The sequence below is a fragment of the Melospiza melodia genome, chromosome 18, assembly GCF_035770615.1.
Source record: "Melospiza melodia melodia isolate bMelMel2 chromosome 18, bMelMel2.pri, whole genome shotgun sequence".
NCBI lineage: Eukaryota > Metazoa > Chordata > Aves > Passeriformes > Passerellidae > Melospiza > Melospiza melodia.
In genome coordinates, this window is record NC_086211.1 from 5,453,884 (window position 1) to 5,476,216 (window position 22,333).

The 22,333-nt window shown below is 39.8% G+C and overlaps 1 protein-coding gene across 4 annotated transcripts in view; it reads left to right on the forward strand.

Moving 5' to 3' along the window:
- C18H7orf50 (chromosome 18 C7orf50 homolog) overlaps positions 1–22,333 on the forward strand; it is a 119,766-nt gene that overhangs the window by 91,940 nt on the left and 5,493 nt on the right. For all 4 annotated transcript variants that reach the window (XM_063171805.1, XM_063171808.1, XM_063171807.1 and 1 more), the window contains one exon: positions 3,443–3,642. In XM_063171805.1, the coding sequence (XP_063027875.1) occupies positions 3,443–3,642 (200 nt within the window). The remainder of the gene's footprint in view (positions 1–3,442; positions 3,643–22,333) is intronic.

The following is a 22,333-nucleotide window of genomic DNA, read 5'->3' on the forward strand; positions in this document are numbered from 1 at the left end:
GAGCTGGCTCCCCATTTATGACTGTAAGCTCACTTCTAAGGATCATTTATAAAATGTTTCAAATTTGTGCAATATTTCCAGATTACAAAGAATGATGGAAAACTTCAACTGGTATCTAAAAGTGCTACAGCTGAAGCCTGCAGCTATTTTGAGTCAGATGTCTTGGACTATTTAGAGCACATTGCTATATTTACACGCAGTTCAGAAAGTTGGAGACTGGCATTGATGAAAGGCAGTGTGTTGGCACCCCCAGCACTTTGCCAGCAGATGGACGTGGTATGATACAAACTTTGGGAATTTGCTTGCTCATATCCCTGTGCCTGTGCAAAGCTGACATGGGCTATTATGAGCATAAGTGTGAAAGATTTGGGGTCTGCCTTTCACTCAAAAAATGGCATCCAGTGGCAATATCCCTTTTAGCACCTTTTCAGGCCTTCTGGAAGGTTTACAAGTGGAAGACTCCCACCTCCTTAATCACAAGAAAACACTGGCTCTCCTCTGAATGTCATTCATTCAAGTGTGCTGACCTGGCCTGACCTTGTTTAGGTTGAGATCTAATGAGCCCACAACCCAAGGTGGTGTGGTAGCTCTCAGCAGGCTTTGCAAATAAGCAAGTGCTGTTTTTCTGTGTGCATGTGGTTTAAATTTATCATGTCAATAAACAAGTGTCTCACATGCTCAAATGGGGACTTTACAATGTTGTAGTTAAGGCTAAATTGTAGCACTACAAATTGTGATGTCACTTTATAAATATAGAAGGAGACAACCTGGAATATTTATGACCTCAAAACAATTAAGTCCTGTTGGTTGGGTTTTTTAGTTTAAATAATGACATAACACTAAAACTCTTAATCCAAATGGGTCACAAACGTCTTCCAGATGAACAGTCGCACTAATGGTTTGGGGAAAACAAAATTAAAATCTCAGGCTGTTGATTTAAGGAAAGGAGAGGAGCATCAATAGATTAATAAATAATAAATACAGCTAGGATTTAAATTCTAGTGGAAGGTTTGGTTTTGTTTTCTTTCAAATTGCCAGGTTTGGGGGAAGGTTTTTGTAAATAGAAATTGCTATTAAATTACCCTCACTGATAAGATCACCCTCAGCTTCAGTAGGGACTATACCAAATGTAGTGAACCAAATGTAGGTATTTTCTGAAGTGCATAAAACCTCAGGTTTTCAAATTAAAAACCAGTCTAGGAGAGACTGTGGCACATCCTATTAAATTAACCAAGTTGACATGGATGGATAAAAGTATATTTGGAACTGGGCAAGTTGTTTGAGGCCTCTGTTAGTACCTGTGCTGGGAGTCCCAGGCTGATTGATCCATTTTCCCTGGCTGATGCTGTGGGGCAGCAGGAGGTGCCTCCAGCTGTAAATCCCAACCCTTTCCTGCCAGGACAGCCCTGCAGGAGAACAATGCTCTTGTGTCACACAGCCCATCCATGCTGGAAACAAACGTTGTTAGGGCTTGGTATTTACGTTGGGACCTACACAGAGGGAGCAACTTGTTTTGTTTTTGATGGAGCGGTCAGGGAGAAGGATAAAAAGCTTTTTGATAATGCGAGGAATGTGGGGAGGGGGGGAAGGGAAGTTACCAAGATATGCATTTACTGTAAGTATGAAGAAGCAGAGGCTTCTTTATCAGACTGCCTCTAATGATGTGCCACAGTCACTTTATTTGAAAGCTTCATGACTCACAGAAAAGTAAACAAATTCATTACATTATTTTTAAAAGAAGATTAACTGTAGTGTGTCGTCTGTTGGACAGCTGCTGTAGTAATCTTTTACAAACACTTTATAAATGACCACCCTCAGTGTTTTCTAGGGCTTTGTGTGGCTGGATTGTTATTTTAGTAAGTACCAGGGTGGCTTTTCAAATGAAAACGTTGTTTCCTGTGTAACATTCAATTCTACCTTCACCCTAAATATTATTTTGTTCTCAGCATGAACTATAAAATGTCTTCTATACTAATGCAACATATGTTGCCTTTTTGCATGTGTTTGTAATGAATGCTGGCCTTTTCATAAAAGTACTTAAAAAGTATTTTAAACAAGAAAAAGCAACTCCACTTTAGTGTCCTACTTCCATTGGTTCTGATTTCTGCTTTCTTAACCTTTCTTCAGTCTGTGAAAACACAAAGTTGAAAAGATGAGTCAGAGTCAGCTTAGATGATAGGTGAATTGACACTGAACAAATGTTTTAACCCCAACAGGAGTCTTTGGCAAATAAGATTGTGTTCAGGTATTGCTTTGTTTAACATTCTTTGGTTGAATGTCAGCAAGAATAACATTATTAACTCTGTGTCTGGATTTGTGTTTCAAAGCCCTTGACTGACACAAATTAATTTAACACCAAGGATTTGTGAACTTATAAAGTGTTTTCAACCACTCTTGCCATAAAGCAGTTGATCTTCTCGTGCATTCAGGTTCCAGTTACAGATTCTTTGACCAGATGAGGGGGCAGCAGGAAGAATAGGAAGAGCATTTCCTTCTCACCCAGTTGGCCTCCATGGGTGTCCCAGGCTCTAGCAGAGGACCATACCTGGCAATTACCTCCCTCAGACATCTGGGAATGCCTGGAATGAATCTCATCTTGCTTTGGAGCAGCATTTTATTTCTACACAACATAATCTCACACTGGATTTTGCAGGATAAACACAATGTTTATAATCAGATAAACTATTTAAAGCTCTTCATGTGTATGTAAAATATTTATTTTCATTTGGGATATACTGATGCATATATTTATGGTAATATGGTTTTAGATGTGAATAATTAACTGTTCTGTCTGCAAACCTAAAGAAATAGCAACCTTTGTGAGATATGTATCTGTGTATGTCTATTGAAGATTGTGCATATGTTTCCTCAAGACTGCTACAGGATCTCCAAGAGATCTTGGATGAAGGAGGGAGTTGTCACATCTTTGCCCTTGGCATAATTGAGATGAAGCCTCTGCATGGCAGACAGAGGTTCTCTCAGTCCAGGGAAGTGTGTGGTTACACAGCAAACACAAACTGAGGATCCTCAGGAAACCTTACTGCTCCCACTGAAATGTGTGTGTGCTGAAAAATCATCCAAACCCTCCATCCACTGTGAAACAGCCTCTGCTGATCACATCCCTCCTCAGCATTGAGTGTGGGAGAGCAAACAGCACAAGAAGTGTTAGAAATGGTGTTTAATACATAGGTGGAAGTTTCCTGTGGTACTCAGAGCAGCATCAACATTTATAGGGCAGTTTGACAGATCCTGAGTGCAGCATTTGCAGTTTTGGGAGTTTGGCACAGCAGAGAGGTGATGGAAAGTACAGTGACCAGTAAAAGTATGAAACCTGAACCTTCTGGTATTAAATATTACCTGTGCCCTTTAATTACATTTATTCATGTTTTGTTCACTTTCCTATAGAAAGGTAAACACTTCATTTAAATGTTAATTATTTCAGGCTACAAAAGAAGAGGAAGAGCTTATTGCAGAGGAAGAGGAAGAACTTACTCCAGAGGAGAAGAGGAAACTGGAAAGAAAATTAAAAAAAGAGCGCAAGAAGAAGGAGAAACAGCTGATGAGAGAAGCTGGAATCCCCATAAAAAAGGTGGAGCCCAAAAAGCCATCGGGATGTGAGCGAGCTCTGGCCTATTTAACCAGGTAAGAACAGTAAAACCTCTGCAGGTGCTGCCTACACAAGTGAGCTGTAAACCAGTAACCCAGAGCAAGCTGTACCAAGCAATAACACATTAAAGGAAATTGCTGCAGTCAAGCACTAAGTTAATGTTTCATCTCAGTTGACACCCTGGAGGACAGTTGATCACCCCATTGTGTTTCTATTACAGCAACAGCAGAGAGGAGTTAAGTATGGTGCAAACATTTTATAGAAAGGCAGCTCCTGTCCTGAAGATCTTATTGTTATATAAATATCATGGGCTTAGCTGCACTTACAGAGATGAAAGGCACATTCCAAAAAAGATTGGGTTGAGAAAATAAGTTTTGTTTCTTGAGTGTTCTGTTCTAGGCAAAGGACTTCCAGTTGCTCTCTTTATATAAGCAAATTCCATGGAGTGGTTAAGCATTACAGAGTCTGAATTCACCCACCTGCAGAATGTTTGGATATTTGTATATTAAGATGGGATTTTGCCACTATTTTAAAGTTAATAGTGTACAATAACTGATTTTTGCATACCAAAGCGTACAGCAAGTATAGTGGCTGATTTCAGATTTTTAGCAATCCCTTCATCCAGTTAGCACACTTACAAGAAGACTTAAAATTCCAGCATAAAGCAAAGTCTGTGCTTAAACTAAAGAACTGCAGTAAAGCACTCAGGGTACCCCACAGACAGTAAAGAGGTCATGTACAAACAGGAAGATAATGTTTATTTTTTTCCAAACTACAAAATATACCCTGGCTGTAAGACTCCAGAAGACTGGCATGTTACAAATAGTGGGTTACCACATGGAATTAATCCAGCGTTGCATCCCTGCCTGTGCTCAAAACTGAAGCATCCAGACTGTCTGAATTGTTACTTACCACTCGCAGTGGGGAGGGAGGAAATTAATTGCATTCCAGGCAGAGGGACATGTGCATTTTTGTTACATAACCCTCAGCATGCAGAGATAGCAAAATGACAATAATATTTTTGATCTGGAAAACAGCTGGAGCAGTTCACCACTGGTTTGAACTGCAAATGGATTGACAGATAGCTTTGAACCCTCTGCTCAGCCTGCCCTCTGCTATGTGTGCTCTGGTAAATGGTGGATCTCCAGATAATGCATTTCAGGTTTGCAAAGTAAAGGAACAAGCTGTAGGGTTTTGCTTGTCATTCCACTGTTATCTGTATGGATTTTTGCCTTGTTACATGGGAGAATATTTGAACTAATATTTGAACAACTTTGATTCTAGAGTTTCACTTAACCTGTACCAAATTACCCTGAAATAGAAAACCAGCTCTGTCATTTGGTCTTATCATACAGAGTCTGTGGGTTGTATGTGCAGCAATAGGTTGTGAGGGATTATTTCAGCAACAGACAATTTGAATTTTGTTGACTTAACAGGGGTAGTCATAAGATGCTGAATTGCCAGGCAAACATAGCCATAATAACCATTCTAGCCCCAAATGTGCCTGGACCATCTTGAACCATTATTAATTATAGAAAAACAGCTTACAGTTATAGTAGAAGAGTCCTCTTACACCTCAGACCTTTTTTTCAACCCAGTAAGATTGCAAAAGAAAAAAACAACTGGATTTAAATGAATCCAATAAGTAATAGACTAGCTGGGGAAGGGAGACAAAAATCCAGGCTTTGGAAATCTACTGCAAGCTCTCCAGCATATTGAGTGGGTGAAGGATTTCAGTCTACATGCTTTTGCAGGGCTACAGGCATGAATAATCTGTGGGAGGATAAGTAAATCTTATAGATGCAAGAAATTAATATAATTGGAAGCAAACAAAAGAGTGCTAGTGCTGTGTGTTTGTGTTTTGCCCCACCCACAATAAAAGCCTTCCATGGCAGAAGTGTGGGTAAGTGAAGTGGCATCTGAGCTGCCTGATGATGCCATGTGCAGCTCCTGTAGCACAGGTGGAGCTCAGTGTACCATATGATAACTGGGACTGTCGTTTTTATTTATTGAGGGACTGTTTGCAGCAGGAGAGCACAGCTGTACAGAGCTGTGCCTCGTGCTGTCAGTCCAGGGGAGTTAATGAAGAGAGCATTGATGGCAGGAATCGGGCACACAGTCTGCAGGGCAGGGCTGCTCACTGCATCCTGGCTTCCTGCTGCTTGCAGAGCAGCCCTGCAGCAGTGCAGCCCTGCAGCAGTGCAGCCCTGCAGCAGTGCAGCAGGATTCCAAGGGCTGCACCAAGGCCCTGGCTCCCCTTGGCAGCACTGCCAACCTTTGCCCCCTCTGCTGGGGTCCCCACTGCTGGCACAGTGTGCCACAAGCTGGGCAGGTCTTCCAGTTCTCCAGCTTTGTAATTTGATTCTAAAAACAAATGGTCCTTCATGCTTTCCAGTCTCCAGAGGGATCAAATTATCATTTTATTGGAAGGCCATCCTAGCTGGGAGAGGATTTTTTCACCAAGGCCTGGCCACATGCAGCAGCAGCTGATGCCAGCTCAAACTGCAGCCCCCAGCTACTGCACCTGAGGAGCTGAAGGGTCTCCCCTGTGAGCTGGGTGACTTTGATGGCCCAGATCAGCTCTTGGCTCATTTGAGTGAAACCAGGCTGATGGAGGAAAAGCAACCAAATTACTCCTGTTTTTTTTCCCCCCTTCTCTCACTTTCTCTTGGCCTCTGTGAAAGAGGGAGAGAAAAAAAGATTTTGCTTTACCAATTTTTATCTCATCTTTTCCTTGGTGAGATGAGTTCAGGTGGTTCCCAGCACAGTTCTCTTCCAAGGCAGCAGCTGGCAGAGAAAAGTTACTGCTGTCAGATCCTCAGCTAGCCCAGGGAGCACACAGGAAGATCTGAAGATAGAGAGAGGATTAAAAGTAGGGAGTTGAACCAGAAAGTTATAAAACTCTGAAGAAAAAAAAAAAAAGTGAAATAATGGAAAAACCCCAGAGTGGTACTGAACAGAAGGAAAAAACCCCAATTACTTCAGAGGAATAGGGAAAAGCAGGAGTGATGAAGTATTAGTGGCTAAATAAGGTACACAAATCTCTTCCTTTTAATGATGACATGCCTTGTTCCTTTATGATGGTAAGTGATGATTCAGATTTAAAGGGAATACTCCATTGTCTGCTTAATGTGATTCTTGGAAAATCTAGAACAAAAATTCATCATTTTCTGAGCATTAGGTGACGTCAAGTGAAAAGATGTTGCAATTCCAGAGAATGGTAATTAGGTTTAATTATAACCCAACTGACCTTCTGTGGTGTTAAAATGTTGGCAGAACTTGTTTGTCTTGGCAAGCCACCCTCTCCTGGAAGCTGCTGTTCTTGTGTTTGGCTTGGAAAGTTCATTGCCATATGGATCTGCACCTATGGATTTCTCCATCACCCATCAAAGGAATAGAGAGAGATCTGAAAAGACATCACTAAAGGAATGTGAAACTACAAGATTCACATCATCTGAAGTAGAAATAATAGATAATATTATCTGCATGTGTGCTGTGAATTACCTAAGCCTTGCAGTACTGTTTATCATGTACTAAAATTTGAAAAATAAGGTGCTGAAGTACAATTATTTTTGAAATTATTTATGCCATACTGTTAGTATTTGTCACTTTTCCTTATAGAGATCTTATTTTTCTCATTGCCTAATTTGAATTCAGGCAAGATTCAAAGAATGTCAGAGATTTCTTTAAAGTAAAAAGATGCTTCTAGAATAATACAAACCAAGGGCATGTTACAGAAACAGAAAAGTGAGAGACAGGCAGAATTTCCCATGGCGTGAGGAAATCATCTGACTCTGCAGATCCCAGGGTGGTTTTTGCTGAGTGTGGTGGCAGCACTGCTGACAGCCCTGGACAACCCAGGGCAGTTGTTTATCTGCTGGCTTTGCACAATGGAAACAGATCCTGGTCCTCAGTCAAACTTTATTACAAACAGTGCCAAGCCTGGGAGATTTTAAAGTTGAAATGTTGTTCTTCCTCTCAAATAATACAGAAATTCGAGAGCTGTTGCTGGAAGCATTTTTTTATAGTTTGCTATTTTTTTAATGCATGTAATATATTATATAGATGTAGAAATAAAATGTAGAAAGCATATCAAGTCTTTACTCCTGGAGCAGAGGCTGTCTCGAGAAGGGAATCAAGAGGTGGATTAGTGTTCACTCTGAAGTTTCTGATTTTTGAAGGAACCAGGAGATGCTGGTGCAGGGCTGTAAAGTGGCAGCAACATCTGACATTTGTGGCCAAACAGCTCAGATGATGGTGGCCCTTCAGGAAACCACAAACCCATTCATCCAACCCCTCCTGGGGCAGGTGATTCCATTGAAGGAGCTTCTGCACAAACACAACCATGCTCATTAATGTTAAAAACAGTTTCTAGTTTTAAAGCACCTCGAGTGGGCTTGTGTCACATTTAGTTTCCCTTGTTGTTGTTGATTCATAATGTTTTGAAGTTGTTTTACTTCTCACAGGTTACTTTTTCAGCCAGGGTCAGTGATGGCTTTTGACACTTGATTCTGAATTTAAATAATTTTCATTGCTGCTGGTCTATATCGATATGAATTTCAAACTCGTCACTGATGTTGATGTTTCACCATCAACCGCTTAAGCTTTCAGATACAAAGAGTAACTGATAAACTAAAAATCTAAACATACACAGGTCTTTTTTTATTCCTTCCAGAGACTGACTCTTTGGGTTGAATGGCAACTAACTTTAGCATTTAATGGCATTTCTCCTTCCCCTGCTCTCCAAAACTAAGATCGAGTTTCCTTCCTGATTGCAAGGTGCAGCGTATATCTAAGCTCATCATTTATCTTGAATTACATAAAATATTGGAGAACTGCTCAAGTAATGAATCTCAATTAGCTGGTAACAAAAATAGTGTGTGAACTTAAGAGAAAGTGTTGTAATTAGACACAGCAGTGTTCCTGAATTCTCTTAACAATTGGGGCTTTAAGGTGTCTTCAAAGAGCAGCAATTCCTCAAAGATTAGGGGCATAGGGAAGGGGAATAGTTTTGCTTTAATAATCCCAGGGTTATTTTTTAAAGGTTCTGGGGCAAGCATTAACTATGGATGTAATTAATCTATTCCTACATGCTTTTAGTCATTTTGTCATATTCATTAGTTCTGCAAGAAGCCTCATGAATCCAGAGTCAGATACAGGATAATTTGCATTTGGGGTTGTTCTGTTTTATATGGACTTGGGCAGGCACTTGCTGCTATCTGATTTCAAAGACTTGAACTTTTCCTAATACTCTAGAGATCAGTGAATTTGTTTTAGCACTTCTCCAAGTTTCTATATTGCTTGACTTCTAATTTTTACCAGGGCCTGACCTGCCTCTAAGTGTGATTCCTCTCCTCCACCTAAAGCAGCGTGTCTGTAAAGCTGCAAGTTTTCCATTTGATGTTAAGAAAATGAGATCTCCCTCATTTTAAAGGCAGCCACTGTCTCTGTTGGTGACAAAGGAGTCTCAGCTTGGTGAGAGTGAGTTACCTTGTCATTATCCTACACTCCCTTGTGTAACTTCATCTGATGAAGCCACCTCAGTTTGTTTGCAGTTCCCTAGCAGCCCTGACATTACTCACAAGCTCTACAAAGCTCTCTGTTGCAATGCCCACACCTTTCCTATTTTTAGGGTGTGGGTATGCCAGCAGTTATTCTGGTGGGGGTAGGTGGAGGGGGTGTATTCCCTCCACGGATTTTGTGCTGCTTAGAGCTATCCTGTTCTCATGCTCAAGCACATTACCTTCTGCAGAAGTCTAAGCTTGCTGGTAGGGTATATGAAGCAGAAAAATTGTTCTGCTGTGTTGCACCTGTTATTAAGCAAGGTTTTTCAAACCGTAGTGTTGCCCCACAGTTCATAAATAATTTCTCCCATGCTGGTGTTTCCATCCTGCTGGGGGCTGAGTGGGTTTCTCACTGCCCCTCCAGTGAAGCAGCACATCCATGATCCTTCCTTTCCTGCTGCTCCTTCCAGTCCCTGATGTGCTCTGTTGCTGTTCTTTGAACTCCTGTGCCTGTGATCCTTCTGGAATGTGACACCTGGAAACAAATGTGGTTTTACTGGAGCTGCCTTCCACCAGAAGGGACTGGGGGTCTGTGATTCTTCCCTGCTCCCTCTCACTCTGGCTTTGCTTTGTGGGCAACAGCATTGGATTCATCTTTGAGCCATAGAATGTAGACATTTCACATTGAATTTCATGAACAGGAAAAGATTTTTCTTTTGCCCCTCAAACTATTATTGAGTTTTGTGTAAATGACGGTGTTGGCATTTAGAATATAGTGGCATTTAGAATATACCACTATAGCTGTAACACATTTTTCAGGGTTTCTCATCCTTCTTCAGCCTTGCTGCAGCATGTCAGATGCACTCCTGTTTCAGAGTTGGCTTTTTGATACCCATTTCCAGGTATCAGTGTTCTCATTATCCTCTGATTATTCAAACTGTGCATTTAGGATTCTGTGACTGTCACATTACACTCTCAGTAACAGCACTATTCAGCTTCTGCCTGTTTAATCAAGATGTCTGGTGGCAGCTTGAGTCGATGATTTTCATTCCCTGTGATAGAGTCATTGACTTCTGGATTCACTTTTCTGTGTCTTGATGGCAAGTGATATGTAGATATGTGTTGGAGACATGCCAGTGTTTTTCTAACCCCCACATGACATCCACAGGATGTCAGATTGTGCAGAAATTGCTTTTAAACTCTTATTAACTTCTTGCTGGGTTAGCTGCTTTTTATGGTTCTAATACAACAATTTCACTGCTTTGCAAGAGCACATGAATATTTTGCTCTTAATTTAGTGAGATCATGCAGATTGCTGTTCCTTATCTGTATCTCTGGTCTTTTTCCATTTATAAATAATACAGCTCTCCAGAGTGAGTGAGCCAGACTCTGTGTGAAGAGTGCTCACCAAAAGAAAGGTCTTCCATTCAAATCCAATTTTGCAATGCAGATGGTGAAGAGATGCCTGCCCTGGCACTGAACAGCAGACAGTGCTTGTGCAGGAATACTTGGCTCTGGAAACTGAATAACCAGGTTAACACTCAGATGAGGCTGAATGAAGAAGCTGTGGCTCTCTGCAGATGAGAGGCCCTGCATGTTGCTGATTTATAAATGACAACACTTCTAAGCCAGAGTGAGCACTGAGGCTTCTTGAGCTGCTGCTGAAGATAAACTTGTCAGTTCAAGGTAATGCTGACAAATAATATAATTTACTAAACAGTCTAAAAACAGCAACAAAAAGAAAGGACATCAACAACAACCCCCCTTTTAAGTGGCTCAGAGCCAATCTTAGCTATTTTTACCAAGAATTTCTGGGAAGAAAACAAACCTTAGCAATATATTCTGGGTATCTGTAATACTATCCTGGAAATGCTCCAGATGGACAGAATTCCTGTGTAAAATAATTTCATTCTCATAATCTCTAGCAAGTCCTCTCCACAGTTGTGGATTGAATTATGAAGCTCCTAGGTACTTACAGATATTTTTTAATGTATTTTGCCATATCCAGCTTGTTGAATAAGCAGCTCTGGTTCCTACAGACAAAATAGGTCTTTGGGAGATTCTGAGATGTCAGGTTCTAAGACTTTTATGCTTAGTTTATACCTGGAAGTTCTGAGATTTTGCAAGCAGTTCTGTGGTATTTTCAACTCATTCAGAAATAGGTTCTGAGAAACATCAATGGTTGCATGATTTTCCAGCCAAATTAGTAAATGCTTATGATGCAACTCATTCAGCTGAGCTTTGGAAAAGCAGCTGGACTAACACAACCTTCCCTGAACCAAACTTTTTATGGCTTAGCTATTAATATTATCCTGGATAAAGTTCTTCCTATAGGGAATGGTTTGAAGTAGCTTTCTTACCCCTTTGATAAGCAGTAATGTATGGCTTGAGTGGAGAAGGAAAGGGAAGCTCAGGCCCATGGCAAAATTTCCTCACTTGGAGTCAGTAGCTCTTCCATCTTTCAGAATCTCTCTAAAGAGATTTCTTTACTAATTTCCATAACCATAAATGGTCACTATATTTAACAAAAGAAAAAAATGGAATAGGGAACTCTAATCCTGCTTTATGGCTCTAAATCAAATTATTTGTATTTTTAAATCTTTGAATTAATTTTATGGAAGGTCACAAGTACACCTCTCCAAGCATATTTCAGTAAAAGCTGCAGAGTGATTTACTTTGGAGCCTTCTGTCTCTTTGCACTTCTACCATTTTTTCAGTGTGAAACAAAGCTGTCAAAATATTTACTTGGGCATGGTGTTCAAACATTCTCATATGGAAATAGTGTATTTAATAACATCATTAACATGAATTCACAAATCCTTTCATCTGGCATCTGTCATTTACTGCATCAACTGAAAAATACCTGACTGCTCAGCCCCATCTTTAAAGAGATTTTTATATGTTTTTTTTAAACATACTGTCTCAATCTTCTCCCCACCATAGTAATGATAATTTGCTTTTCCATCATACCTTTCCTGATAGCAGATCACAACTGTGTTTTGATAAATAAATGAGAAGTATTTTGACACTGATTTATTTACTCTCGTTATAACAGCTTTTGAGAAAGTGTTCTGTTACCCCATTTTTCAGGTGATAAATTAAACAGTGATGAAGTTTGTGACTCACCAAAGTCCCTGTACTGTCCAAAGGTCTCCTTCCAGAGAAGTGAGATGAGGGAAAGTAGACTTAACTTTCTTCTCATCTGAGCACAGGCTCTGTTTTCTTTGGCCCTGCACCAATGTCTGCTTCCAACAGACCTGCAGGGTTTTTCTCAATTCCTTCTTTTGAAAGTGAAGTTTGCATGGATTTTGTTCTGTAGCAGCATCTCATCTTTGCTTTTATTTACTGATAGTTTTATTAATAGGATGGTTAAAACTTCTGCAATTTTTCACATATATATTGCCACAATTATTAGTTGTATTAGCAGTACTTAACTGCTGAACTGTAAAGTGCTTCCTTAGATGGGGAAAATTAGAGTACATGTATTAAATCCATGAATACTCAGGTAAAAATAGTTAGAGTTTCTTTGTCTGATTCTCTTTCCTGTAAAATAGCATCTTGATTTCCAAACCTGGTTAAGAAAAATTAATGTCTCCTTTTTTAATAACTCATTTCCAGTAAAATAAAATTTAGTATAAATGAATTTTCTTAACAGTTTATTAAATGCAGCCATTAGATATTTCTCGCTGACATGCAGCTTTCATCTTTCCATAGTATTATACAAAAGAGATTGCATCTAATTGAATAGTTAAGCAGCTTTAAATATTATTTCATCTTGTATTACTTTCAGAAACCTTGTGAGATATATAAGGGAGATTCAAAAGTCTTTAAAAACAGACCAGTCTGCTTCAGGACTGTATTCTGACAGTAAGGAGACATCATCACTCCTCACTGAAGTGCTCAAAACCTCACACAAGCACTTTGATCTTTTCCATTTGTCTTTGGGGAGAATTTGGCAGTGTTCAGGTCAAATAAAACCAGAATAATTAAAATAATCCATTTCACATACAAGTATTACAGCAAACTACCTCTTGATATTTTTTAACTAAAAGCAGATGGCAGGGGTTATTTACTTTATTTTGGGAATATTTCATTTGCAGGGAGGTTGCATTGAAGGAGTGTGAGGCACAGCTTTTTCTCCCAGCTTCTGAAGCCTGCTCTCCCCTGCTCTCCCAACTCCCTGCCTCACTCCTGGCTCCAAGCCCAGGCATCCCATCCTTAACCCTCCTTCTGGCTTTTAAAAAAGGCATTTTGTGCTCACCCATCTTCCTTCATTCAGATTAGCTTCTTGACATGGCAGAGGCACAGAAGGGAGTTTTTATGTTTTCTCTGTCTCATAAAATTCAGATCTGGGAGAATTAACACTGCTACTCACTTCCTCAAACACATTCAAACTATTCATCCAGTGCCCAAATACTCATAGTAGTGGTGAGGAGTTTCGTAGCTCTAGGGAATCATTTAGACTAGTCAGCCAAAGCCAGAATTAAAATTTAAAATGCAGTTGGCAATGATTATTAATCAATTAGCTCCAGGGAGCTGTCAAGGCTTCCTAACCAGAGTTAGAATAACAAGAAGTATTTTTGAAATAATAAAACTAGTTCCTTAATAAAACTTGTCTCCTCCTTCACACATTTATTAGTAAGATGATGCCTAAAAAGGTATCAGTAATTACTTTTATATGAATGAAATTGAATTGGAATGAGAGCCATCTGCAGGAAGCAGTAATTGGCAGATCAATTTCTTTAAGAATACATGACTTGAAATCTTAGCAGTGCAACACATATCACAGGATATTAGAAGGGGGAATCTTACACTGCCCTGAACATCTTGGTGTGACAGCAGATTTTATTATGCAGTGAGAGATAGCTGAATATCTCAGCTAATCAAAAAAATGTGAGTGGGCTGTGAAGTGCTGAACACTTCTAGGTTGATCTTGATATTGTCCCTTTGTAGAGCTCTTCTGCAAAAAGAAAAGTCATTCTGTAAGGTTACAACCTGAGAAATTCAGAGGCCATGGGGTCTGCAGCACTCCATCCACCTCTGCCATACTTCTGATGAATGCAGCTGTGGGATGTCCAGGCTGGGATGTAAAAAATGACAAGGATGGCTGACATGTATTTTTGTTTTGGTTTTTTTCAAAGGTTTCTATATATATATTCTTGTTGGTCCAGAATAACTCCAAATGTGGTACGTCTCAGTTGCACTGTAAGAGCCACTTGTGGGATGGGTTATTTGAAGAGGGCTACATTTTCCTGTAGCAAAAATGAACTTTGCCTAACTAGCCAACAATAAAAATACTTGGGTTTCATTTAGAACAAAAAAATCCTGCAAATGTAATTTCTGCAACAGTGCATCAAGGGCTGGTATCCAAATTGATAAACAGCAGTTCTTCAGTGCTGTCCTAATAGAACTCACTTCAGTAAAGGGGCTCAGTAGGAGTTTGACAATCCCATATTTGACAGTTTGACAGTTCTGTACCTACAGCACATTGCCATCAGAACAAGCCAGCTCTGTAGAAGAGTTACAGGGCCAGTCCTGCAGCACAGGCTCACGGTTCAGCTTCCATTTGAGGGGTGAATTTCCCCTTTCCTGGAGGGTGCATGAGGGAGTCCCTGGACACCACAAGGGATGGGATTGATTTGAGGCCAGCTCTTTGTCAGGGCTGTCAGGCAAGGAGGGCACACTGGTGGTGTCTGTTCACAGATGCTGCTGGCCCCCATCCTGCCTGGCCATCCTCCAGACTGCTGGGCTGGGTTTCACCCCCCAGAGGTGACCATGGTCCACCCTCTGAGCAGCTCCTGTTCCTCAAAAACCTGGGGAAACACCACTGGGAAAGGTGCAGGAAGAGGATTTGAATCTTGTGGGGAGGAGAGGCCAGCTGGAATTAGATCTGCTGGATGCTGAGGCAGCAAGGAGAGATGTGCCTGGTTCTGGGATGTGATGCAGGTCAGCATTTGGCATCTCCTTAGAACCAGAGCATTGTTACAGTGAAATGCTGTTCTGGACTTTGGATCAGCAGAAATCCCTTGGCTGTGGAAATCCCTTAGGCTTTTGCAAAGAGAAAAACCACACAGAAACACCCAACCTGGCAAATTGAAGACATCTGGGTACAGAAGGGCTGCCCATTTCCAGCAGTGCTGCTGCTCAGAGGCCCAGCTGGATGAGGCACCTTCCCAGGGTGCCAGCCTCACTTTGCAGCCTCAGGGCTTCCTGAAACAGCCTGCAGAGCACAGGAACACAAACCTTCAGCTCACTGTAATAAGCACTGAATTGGTTCTTGGGTGTGCTGGCTGGTTCAGAGCAAACCCAGTCAGCCAATTTCAGTATCCAAATCCTCCTCCAAGTGGCCATTTCTTCATCCCTCCTTAAAAGCTTTCACAGATGAAGTTTCACATCAAGTTTTTTCTCTTACAGCATTATTTTTAGCATTGCAATATGGAAAACCATGACACTTTCATACATTTCTTGTGTTTTATTCATAAAACACAAAAGTTTGGATGGGTTTTGGTGTGGTTTTTGGTGTGTTTTTTTTTTGTTTTTTTTTTTTTTTTTTGATGGTGTACTTTTTTGTTTTGTTGTTTGTTTGGACATTTAAAGTTTTAGAAGGTGATTTAAAATTTTAAAAGCAATGAAAATGAGCTCCTCATTTTGAATCTGTGCCTTTGCAGGAGTATTCTGTGCCACAATCGGACATTTTTGGTGTAACAGTAAGGGAGAAGAGAATTGACCATATTTGTTTTCTCTGGGTCGGGTAGCATATTGCTCATCTGATCTTCAGAAAGCATTTATATAAATGGACTTGTGCCAACTTTTGGAAAGGATTTTACGTGCAGCTGGCTCCTTACATGATTTTCATACAGAGTGTGGGGCCCTCTTTATCTGGTCGTACCCCCCAGGATGTTCTTCATGGGAGGGAGCCATAACAGTTGTTTTCATTTTCCCTTTCCCTTATTTCTGGTGCAGGAATCAGTGTGACCAGAATTAAGTGCAAGAAAAGATGGACATCTGGAGAGGAGATGGGACTTTGGGATAACACTTGGTTGTATATTCCTTGCAGGAACAGAACAGATTGGCTGTGAAGAGCTCAAATTCTATTTTTTATTCTTCTTCTGTGATAATTCAACTCCTGCTTTGTGTTCTTTTTATGAATACATGTAAAATAAAAAGCACATTTAGCTTAGAAATACAGCAATAGTAGCTGTGGGCTTTCAAGCCTGACCTTTTTGTTATTACTGAAAACAACAGCAAGTTCTCAACACGTTATTACTGCTATATATTTCTTTTTCAAATCAAAATGCAGTTTTGCTGCAGGTGGGCTAATGTGGATACCAGCAACTAAATAACTATATCAGGAAAATAATTTTTAAAGAAATTGCAAAGGTTGAATGCTGTTGGCATTTGCAGGTGGGTTGGTGCCTGTGAGAAGCTGAATCCCAGGGAGGCACCTCACTTGTACCAGATGTACGAGACAGGAGCTCTCCTCACGACCTGCTGCATGGTTTTGAGGCATTGTTACAATTTTCTGGGTCAACTTTTCTTCCCACCAATCATCTGTCTCATCTGTTTATACTTGAAGCTCTTCAAGGGAATGTCTCATGTTGCGTTTGAGCAGGGCCTGTGGTGGGGGAGGAAGAGGATTTCGAGCTTGGCTGAAGCTGCAGGTTGCAAACATAATATAAAACCTCACAAATAATGGCAAGTGATAAAAGTACATGCAGTAAAAGATAAGCTCTGATAAATATTTTATGTAGATCTAATCAAACTTGGCTTTATGGCACAAACGCCCTTTCCTTTCACTTTATAAATACTTTCTAAGAAAATCCTGTGACCTGTTTGCTATACAGATGCAATCTGTCCTAATACTGGACATAAGGACAAAAATGGGACACTTAAAAGCACATTTATTTTTTCCTGCATGTGTGATTCCTAAATTTAAAAAGAGCTTCCTCCCCTTCCCTTTTCACAAGTCTATAGTCATTATACTGTGTCTGAACCAGATGGAAGAATATATTAAAAAATGTTTTTAAACCACAGATTGAAAAATGGTGCCAGGATTTTCAACCAAAAATGTGGCACTGATTCTAAAATCTGTTGACAATTTTAGAAAGTTTTCTTTTGGCAAACGAGCTCCATTAGTGTCTTTTCTTTCTTCCAGGAAAATAAGAAAAACCTTTATCTGAGTCATAATTTAGTTAGATTCCAAACTGGATTTGAGAATATCAGCATAAATATATTAACTTTCTCTAGGGATTGGAGTTGGGGCATAAACAGATTAATCCATAACATGAGAAAAACACAATTAAAGGCTGTAGTTGTCTCTTATGCCTAATATTGGGTCTTACCACAGGTCTGTGCTTCCAGGATTTTAACTACAGCCATTCCAGTCCAGTCTCAGAAAATCTATCTAGAATTTAAATTTTGGCTGTTCTTTCCAAATGAGACCAATCAGCATCACACACTCTTGAACTGAGATTTCTTCTTACATTGGGTTGAGCAATGAAGTTCTCCATGAGGCAGCTTTCTGGGCATGCAGTTTTGTGTGGAACACCAGACTTTCAAAAAATATCTTTGTAAAAGTAAATCCATTTTAAGTACCCCTGAGAGAAATAGAAGAAACTCTGAATACCCCCAATAAAAATAAACGCTTTTATATTTCCCTTTAAATAATTGTACGTGTTGTAACTGGAGAAAAAATTATTATTCCTACTTCACTATATGCTCTGTAAGGGCATGTGTTAAACTTCCATCCACATCCATATATTTTTATATATCCATATAAAACCTCCATCCATAAAATGGCTCTTCTCCCACAAGACTGAGCTTATGCCAAATTTTTGCTCCCTCTGTGCTGCTTCCAGGGGTTCCAAGGAGCCTCTTTGGGGTGCAGCATTCCCTGCTCACCTGTTGGCCATATGTGCATTGGGCTCACCTCTGGACTGCCCTGATAACAGCATTCAGAGTTTCCAAATTCAGGCCTTATAAGGGCAGTGAGTGGTCTTTAACACCAGTGCATGGGGTTTTTTAAAGAGGCTGCAATTGTGTGCATTGCACTGTGAAATATTCCAGCACATCCCTTGAGTGCCAAGGGTTTCAGCAAGGCTTTAAATATTTTGAAGGGAATTTTTTGGAGTATGGTTGTTCTTTATTGAGGAAACACCTGTTATCCACATTTTATGGGTAGGGTGGTGAGCTCAGGAATGATGCTGTTTGCAGAGAGTTTGGGGAATAAAGGGTCTAACTTGATTCCTGCAAGCTTTAATTGTGTGCCGTAACTCCTGTTCATCCTTCCTTGGGGTGGAAGGACACAGGTGATCCTTAAGGACAGGTTGCAGAGTGGTGAATCTGTGTATCAAAACAGAAAAGTACCCAGAGGAAGAATGTGACTATTTCTATGTAGTGTTGTTGATGCTTTTAATGTTTTCCATAGATCTTTTCAGTGGAGCCCTGACTGTGGTGCAATGAGCCAGACCTGGAGGGAAGCTTGGGGATGTCAGACATGGGATAAATCACAGGAGAACTGCAGGAGTCTGTGCTCTGAGTGCTCCTCAGGGCTGGAGAAAACTTTCAGGTTAATTCCCTGATGTTAAACCTGCTCTTTATGCTGGAGAAATCCAAATTTGATGGCAATCTGCTTTTCTTTGAATAGATACTGAGGCTGAAAGGTGTATCCAGGGTGGGCTGCACTGCCAGGGGCACTCATCTGGAGCAGTGGATGTAGGTGAGGTGTCCTTGCATCTGGCACACAGCAGTGTTTTGGTGTGCTCTGGAAGGTGTCAGCAGTCACATCCCTGTCTGTCTTTCTGGTTTCTGGAGACTTTCCTCCCACCCAATAATTTTTTCAAGTGGAATCAGTAAAATGGTTGATTCTCAGCCCTGAGCTTTTCTGCACTCAGTGATTATTTGCTGGTTGTGACAGCTCTGTAGAGTTTTGTCCTGGCCAGTAGTCTCAGCAGATGCATTGTGTTGACTTCCTGAATCCAATTTGTAACAATGATGTTTTTTTCATACTGTGTTTCTGGAACCAATTTGCCTGCTTTCCCTTCCCCATCTCCTCCTCCCGGGACACCCCAGCGAGAGCTCTGCCCTGCACACTCCAGTTGCCTTCTGTTTGCCTCCTTGCACTGCCTGAATTCCCATGTTTTGGGAGTAGATTTATGGGAGACGACTGTAGACACACTAAAAATCATTTATGAGATAGACCAGTGAGAATCTTGGGCAGTTTTTCTACATGAGACTCTCCTGCTAAAAAAAACAAAAGCCCAAATGTAAAATTTCCTAAGCTGCTTGATTTATTTGATTCATTTCCTCTGTCTATTCAATTTCAAAGCCATTTAGGAAGATCATTCGCACAAACATTTAAGTTCTCTTTAACTAAAGTCAACCAACGTGCTTTTTCAATGAGCTGGAGCTCATGAGAAAGATTCAAACATTAGCTGTATAAAGAAGGCAATTAGTGTTTGTACAATATATTGAAAATTAGTGCGAGGCACCCTGGAATAATACATGTTTTACACATGTATATTTTTCAACCAATTCCATAGTTTGTACTAGATCCTGACACAGATCATTCCACAAGATACTAAATGAATTCAAACTGTGAAAGAAGTTGCAATTGTCTGTAAAAAAAAGGGGTTTAACTGTAATGTGGTTGGTTTTGCTCTGTATATTTGATCACTCGAAGGAAAAGCCTTTTTTCCTGCTGAAGTATGTCAAGGAAGCTTATCTGCATGTAAACAGCAAAATGAAATCTCTCTTGTGTTGCAAGGGTTGAAGTTTTCTAGTTTAGAAGTCGAGCATTTCTAAAAATGTACTAATGATGTCATCCTAATAACAGGAGGTGTTCCTCTCACTTCGTCATGGAGTGATTCTTTTCCATAGATTTTAAAGCTGTCACAGGAGTAGAAAAAAGCTGCCATAATCATAGCAATCAGTGGAAAAGTTTTATTTTAATAACTGTTGGGGGAGCAGCCGTCATGTTATCTGCATTAGAGATTGTGCACCCATTATCAGGAGTGTTTTGCCCACAGTTTGATAGGAGTTTGGGTCAAGAGAAGGACCATTTGCCTGAAGGAGAAGAAACAGGCATTGTTGATTCAACTATGGATGGACTACCAGTCAAAAACTTTGGAGTATTTTCTGAAAATAGGAATACACCTATAGCTATGAAGGAAAATACTATTTTTTTTTTTTTGTTTTAATAATGTAGCATTTAATTCTAATAGGACAGATCACAAAACAAAAGAAATGCCTTGTGAGGCTGTGGTGCTATAATGGACACAAATGTACTTTCTGCAGTTGATTATGTTAAAGTATTTGTTTATATGAATTACTGTGGTGTATATAGAGCAGAAACTTTCAGGAAGACAAACTAAAACTTTTGTTTGTTTCTGCAAGAGAATTCACAGGAGTTAAAGTCCATATGGAGTCTTGGATGCAGGAGTACAACAACTCTCCTTAACTTGTAGAAGAGAGCATATGGTTTTAGTAATAGGTTAATAAGAGCAATTAACCTCATAGTGCACTCATTTGTTGGTCTCAGTTGTTTATAAACTAGGTAATAAAGATATTTTAACATCCTGTAGTTTTATAGGAGATTAAGTGAAATCGGGCTGTATTTTTTAAGTTTCAGTGCCAACAGTACTCAGGTGATACTGTGATAGAAACATAAAATTAGCAGAGTAGAAGATTCAGAGTGCTCTGTGGTGTGTCCAACCAATGGGTATCATCACAAATGTTGAAATACATAGAATAGTTTAGAGAAATACAAACATACGTTAAAGGTTTTCATTAGAGAGGAACTGTTTGCCTGGGATGCAGTCACAGATCTGTCACTCAGCTTGTTCTTGTCACCTTGCAAAGACTGTAATGTGAACTGTTTCCAGGCTTTATTTATGTAGAAAAGAATTCTAAACTTACCTTCTCCATCTTGAGGATGAGCCTCATAAAAGAATAGCCTTAAAAAGCACTGGCATTGCTTTATTTTGTTTGTTTTGAAGGACTTCCTGCAGAAGTCCCAGTTTCTCTGCAGGAGCTGCTGTGTTTGCCTGGCAAACAGAATCAGTGGGTACAGATGAGCAGGTTGCTGTTGGCCCCACAAACTGCACCCACAAGAAAAGCCATTTTTACTTCATTCTCTGTTGGCTCTTCACACTTCATGTGGTGTCATTTGTTGTCCAGCTGGGCACCTTGCTGCAAAGACACCAAGGGTTGTGTGATTTTGTTTTACGATTACTTTGGGTTCTAGGCTGGGGTTGATTGGAGGAGAGATGCTTTCACCATAAAAATAGTTTTTTATTTAATTCTATAACTTGTATCAGTCAGCTTTTTGGCCTCCTGATTTTGTGCAATATCTGTTTTGAAAACTTCTGCCAAGTTATTATTATTATTCCAAAAGAAGCCTCTAAATCAGCTCATCTGTAGAATTTAGCTCAAGCACATAAAGGATGATATATTGTGGTTATTGGTTTTGTCTGTCCTTCCTGATTTACTGTTAATGGTCTGATTTTTACCTTATATTTTGGTTATAAGCTATTTTGATATATTTAGCTGATGATAACCCTAATGAGCTGTGATTCTTTTTCTTTATTCTGAATTTGAACATCAAGACAATAATTTCTCTTTAGGTTTTCTTCAGAGGCTTCCATGAAACCTTTCTATACAAATTTGTGGTCTCATTTTTTTTTTCTCTTTCATTGAATTGACTGAACAATGTATTTGCTGGTGCAGCATTCACCAAAGATGAGGACTCTTTTGCTTTATTGGACTTGACAGTGTTTAAACAATACTAATTCTCATACCCAGCTGGCTTTTCAACTGATTTCTGTGCTCTCTATTGCTGTGTAAAACAAGCTGGAACATTAATGGCATCTTGCATGCTACCCTCTGGAGACCTACTTTTCTTTAGAGAAAAATCAAATAAATGTGAAAGTTTCTGGGTTTTCTCCTTATTTTTTTTTCTTTCTTTTCAAATGATACTTTAGTGTGCTGTCAGATTTTGTACATGTCACAATACTAATTTTCAAGCACATTATTTTAGAAAGCAGTCTTCATTTCATAGATAGATTTACTGGTTTGCTCATTTTTAATTGAAATAAATGCCTTTATCTAAACCAAAATATACCAGCTTTAAAAACATGTTCAATATGCAGATGAATGTGCTATTTTAACCCAGCTAAAATTTTGTATATTGAAAATGTGTTTGCCAAACAGCCAACAAACATTT